The 4615-nt window shown below is 42.5% G+C and overlaps 1 protein-coding gene across 1 annotated transcript in view; it reads left to right on the forward strand.

Annotated features, from left to right (window-relative positions):
* LOC147010640 (POU domain, class 3, transcription factor 2-A-like) overlaps positions 1 to 2628 on the forward strand; it is a 3732-nt gene extending 1104 nt beyond the window's left edge. The window contains exon 1 of the mRNA XM_085858753.1: positions 1 to 2628. This exon is cut by the window's left edge and continues 1104 nt beyond it. Coding sequence (XP_085714879.1) covers positions 1 to 196 — 196 coding nt within the window. The 3' untranslated portion in view covers positions 197 to 2628.
* Positions 2629 to 4615: the final 1987 nt, after the last annotated feature.

The raw sequence follows: 4615 nt of genomic DNA on the forward strand, positions 1-4615 counted from the left end.
GCAGAGTCCCAAGCCGTCGGCGCAGGAAATCGCCAGCATCGCCGACTCGCTGCAGCTGGAGAAGGAGGTGGTGCGCGTGTGGTTCTGCAATCGGCGCCAGAAAGAGAAGCGCATGACGGTGCACGGAGGGGCCGAGGAGATGCAACTGATGGGTGCCCAGACGCCGCCACCGCAGACGCACCACACGCTCTCATAAGGAGTTCCATGTTCCGCAGACCCTTTTAGATGCTTTAAAGCGCATTAAAGTAGAGCCGCCGCGACGACGTGGACTGGGTCTGGGTCTCCGGGTACCCGTTCCCCCAAAGCCTCCACCCCCCCTCCCCCTCCGACACTTTGCCCTGTCACCCCTCCCTGTTATAAATATATTTTATTTTATTTTTCGGGGGGGGTGGTGTTTGCAGGGCAGCGCAGCCTTAGACAAACGGACTCACGTTTAACGGTGTTTGTGCTGTCCGCTGTAAGAGATTAAAGGGATAAACCAAGTGAGCATTTTTGCATTTTGCGCCGCACCTGCCGTTCGATACCCCCAGCCGTCCGGTGACGTCGTAAGTTTTGGAGCAAAACTAAATGGCAAACTATCTGTCGAGAGATTATTGTATTATTTTATTTTTTGACTCTCCTATAGAATGCGCTCTCAGACCGTTTGGTGCGCAATTCATTGATCTTTATTCCTTCTCTTCTTCCTATTCTTATTCTCTCCAGGGCCACCTCCACATCCCCCTGCACCCCTCGCCCGCCTCATGCTTGGACTTCGAAGTAAAGGACACTATTTTATGTTGTTTTTTTGGGAGGGGGGGGTTCTCGGGATTCTCAAGTGTGGGTTTCGGTTTCCTTTTTCTCCGAATTTTCATTCCTGCCGAATGAATTTGCAAAATGTTCCTCGTTCGAAGCGTCGTCTTATACATTCAAGACAGTCTCCGTGCTTTCTTGGCATTCTTCCATCCATCTTGAACCGAAGCCTTGATATATATATATATATATATATATATATATATATATATATATATATATATATATATATATATATATATATATATATATATATATATATATCGGTTTTTGGAGCAATTTGGCTGATGTGTAAGGGCAACACGTGCAAGCGTGTGTCGAATGTAATAGGCTATGTTTCCAACAATCTGACTCTATTTGGGTTGCAGGGCCACGACAGCGTGGGGTGGTTGGCGGGAGAGGGGGGGCTATGGGTGGGGGTGTATAGGAAAAAGTGCCAAATAATGACTCTTCAAAAAAATACAAAAAAAAAATCACACTTCACGTGATGCTTGAAAAAAGAAGTGAATAAATAAGTAAATAAGTGAACATGACACGTGCACTGTGTTGACGGTGAACGGTATAACAGGTATTGTGGGTACGAGAGTAAGAGAATGGTGTTCATGGTTTATTTCATATAAAGACGCGTGACGATGCCCAGTTATAAATCTTATGGTGTTTTCTAAAATTTAGGAAACGAAAGTCTTTGCTTGACGCTTTAGTTCGAAGCCTATTTATGTGTCTATGAAATCCGTTTTATTGACTCTTTTATTTTTTTTTTTGTGCCGCTTGAGGTTCTGGGTGGGGGGTGGTGGTTGGGGTTGGAAATCCCAATTATTATTCTTATTTTGAATAAATGGCATCGAGACGTCGCTCTGGGTTTGGGTGTAGGGTTGGGTTAGGGTGAAGGGGTAAGAGGGAACGGTGTGTGTGTGTGTGTGTGTGTGTGTGTGTGTGTGTGTGTGTGTGTGTGTGTGTGTGTGTGTGTGTGTGTGTGTGTGTGTGTGTGTGTGTGTGTTGGAGATTGTGTGTACACACGAACGTCCACGTGCAGGGTGCACGCGGGGATGTGATTTGGGTAAGGGGGGGTGGGAAGGGGATGGGTGGAGAGGCCCGTCGTACAGGAACGAGATCCATGGACCACGCGGCAGGGCCTGGTAAATGCGGGTGGTCGCTCCCAAAGGTCGCCTTGCGTAATAATACGACAACAAGAAATATTAAACAACAACAAGAAGAAGAGAGATTTCTTTTTAATTATCATCATTATTATTATTATTATTATTAATTCAAATAAAGCACAACGAGCGTGCTTGGTGCCATTGTTTTTTTTTGATCGTTTAGCGCTTCTATACCCTGAATTGATTTTCATTCTATACTGATCGCATCTTCTGCATCGAAGGTATAGCACCGTTGCTAATAATGGAAACGTGATTTTAGAATATTAATATTGCTGCGATATAGAGATTATGTTGAGTTGCCAATAAAAGAATTTTAAACAAAGCAGTACCAGTGCAGTATTAGACTGTAAATGATTTATAATATAAAAATAAATAAATAAACAAAAGGCGTTTCTTTGGTACAATGAATACTGTGCATGGTTCGCGCAATGTAAATTACAGCCCCTCCCGGACCCCTCACCCCACCCTTTATCCTTATACACTTATGTATATACTTATGTGGTACCATACACGTGTATAAGAATCTGAATTCGTTTTGCGTATAATATAAGAAGGTATTGTCTGATTTTTTTGCTTTGCGTATACAGTATATACACTACCAAATGTAACCCAGGGATTCTTTTAGACATATACGTGGCCTTTCTATTTATTTTTCTTATTAATAAATTTATTAGGCAAAGTGTTCTGAAATTTTCAATCCTGTGTGCCTTTTTACGTGACACGCGACTTTTCATTGCGATACGTGTAAAACGATGCAAGCGTTTCTTCCCCACTTATTCCCAACCCCCACCAACCTCACCCTGCGTGTGTTATGTATAAACAAGACGGGTGGATGGGTATTTCGTGCCTACGGACTGGAGGGGTTCCCACCACCCACCCCTCCCCTCACCGTACGCACAAGCTTCGTGCGTTAAATCCTTTGTGCTATGCTGTTTGTACGTGCAACTCGAGACGACACACGATTTGCTGTAGTTTTGGTGGGAAAGATTTTTTTATCATTATTATTCGCGGTTTTTGGGGATGCGAGGGAGGGGGTTTTGACGTTTGATGTCCCACGATTTCCGTGATGGAATGAACGTTTTTACGCAAAAAGCGCCAGTGTGCGATCGCGCATTTAGCGATTCGTTCTCGTACATGGCACACGCAGCTGCCTTTTTTGTTTATACATATACACTCGAAATATACAGTGTATATATATATATATATATATATATATATATATATATATATATATATATATATATATATATATATATATACATTGTGTGTACAGTATTTCATTGTACTCTCATCATGCCATATTTTGCCCTGAATGGCGAACACGTTACAGGGTGCCCGACGTGTGGACAGTCAGTTGTGGCGTTGCTCGAGGCCCTGGTTGTGCAAGCATTGGCATGATGTGTGTGTATATAAATAAATAAATATATATATATATATATATATATATATATATATATATATATATATATATATATGTGTGTGTGTGTGTATAATGCACATTGAGGGAGGTGGCTGTGAAGGTGCTAAAATGGATCTGCCTTTATGTCACGACGTCTCGCAAACGTCTTTGGACCTCTATGGTTTTGGGTTCGAATGCAGACTCGTTCGACGTCCGTATACAGTGCGGACAGAAGCACGAGCCTGTGCTTCACGCACGTGCAATTCCCCCTCCTGGCTGAGAATTTATTTCTTATTTTATACGTTGTTTTATTTTTGGCCTCTAATAATTGAAGTGCTTCGTCTTCTGCACCACCACCACCACCACTCACCCATCCACCCCACACTCAGGCGTCCCGTTTTGACAAGTGCACGTGACTCGGCCGTCCGCACGGAAACGAAGCCATTTCGTATTAATTGCTCAGCATTATCTGAGCGCCCATGACAGTTCTCTGTGCTTTTCCACGTTGATCATTTAACCATTGTGTGTCGAGCTCCCGACGTCTCTCTGAACATGCAACATGAACATATTCCCGTTTTCTTTTTCTTTTTCCACAAAAAATCCCTGTTTGTTTTTCTTTGTTTGTTTTCAATTCCAGAACACCTTTTGGATCTCTATCTCGAAGGCCTTCATCAGGTGCGGTGTCCTTTCGCTCTATAGATGTTGTCCGTGTATAGATGACCCCCACGGTCTTTCATTCACCGAAACGTCTCTGCATTTTACGTCTGAAAATCCTCCGTTTCTCGTTCCGATCAGCTCGAAGTGCTTATTTGTTCGTTTTCGATCCCCCGAAAGTCTTTTGTTAACTCACTGGAGATATTTTGCTTCTTCCATGGGGGGCGGGGGGGCATTCTCTCGGGTTTTACATATTTTGGGAGGAAAAGGAAAACATCACCAATTGTAAACCCCCTCCCATGACTCCCTCACGCAAACCCAAACCCTGCCCCTCCCCGACCCAAATCTTTATTATCATATACATCGACTGTACTTCACCAATGTTTCCTGTATAACATGAATATATCTCACCGTTTCACTCCACACGTTTGTTTCAACACCTGAACATCATGTGCCATTGTTTTTCTTTGTTTTTTAACCTTCCTTGCCTTGTACCCAATCATTATGTTTATCTTCGACACAGATATTGATTTTTTTTTCCTCTACTTGGGCACCTTTTTATTTATATATATATATATATATATATATATATTTTTTTTTTTATGTCACTATCTTT

This window comes from Eptatretus burgeri, chromosome 16 (genome assembly GCF_056783735.1).
Source record: "Eptatretus burgeri isolate ZD-2024b chromosome 16, Ebu_testis_v1, whole genome shotgun sequence".
Taxonomy (NCBI): domain Eukaryota; kingdom Metazoa; phylum Chordata; class Myxini; order Myxiniformes; family Myxinidae; genus Eptatretus; species Eptatretus burgeri.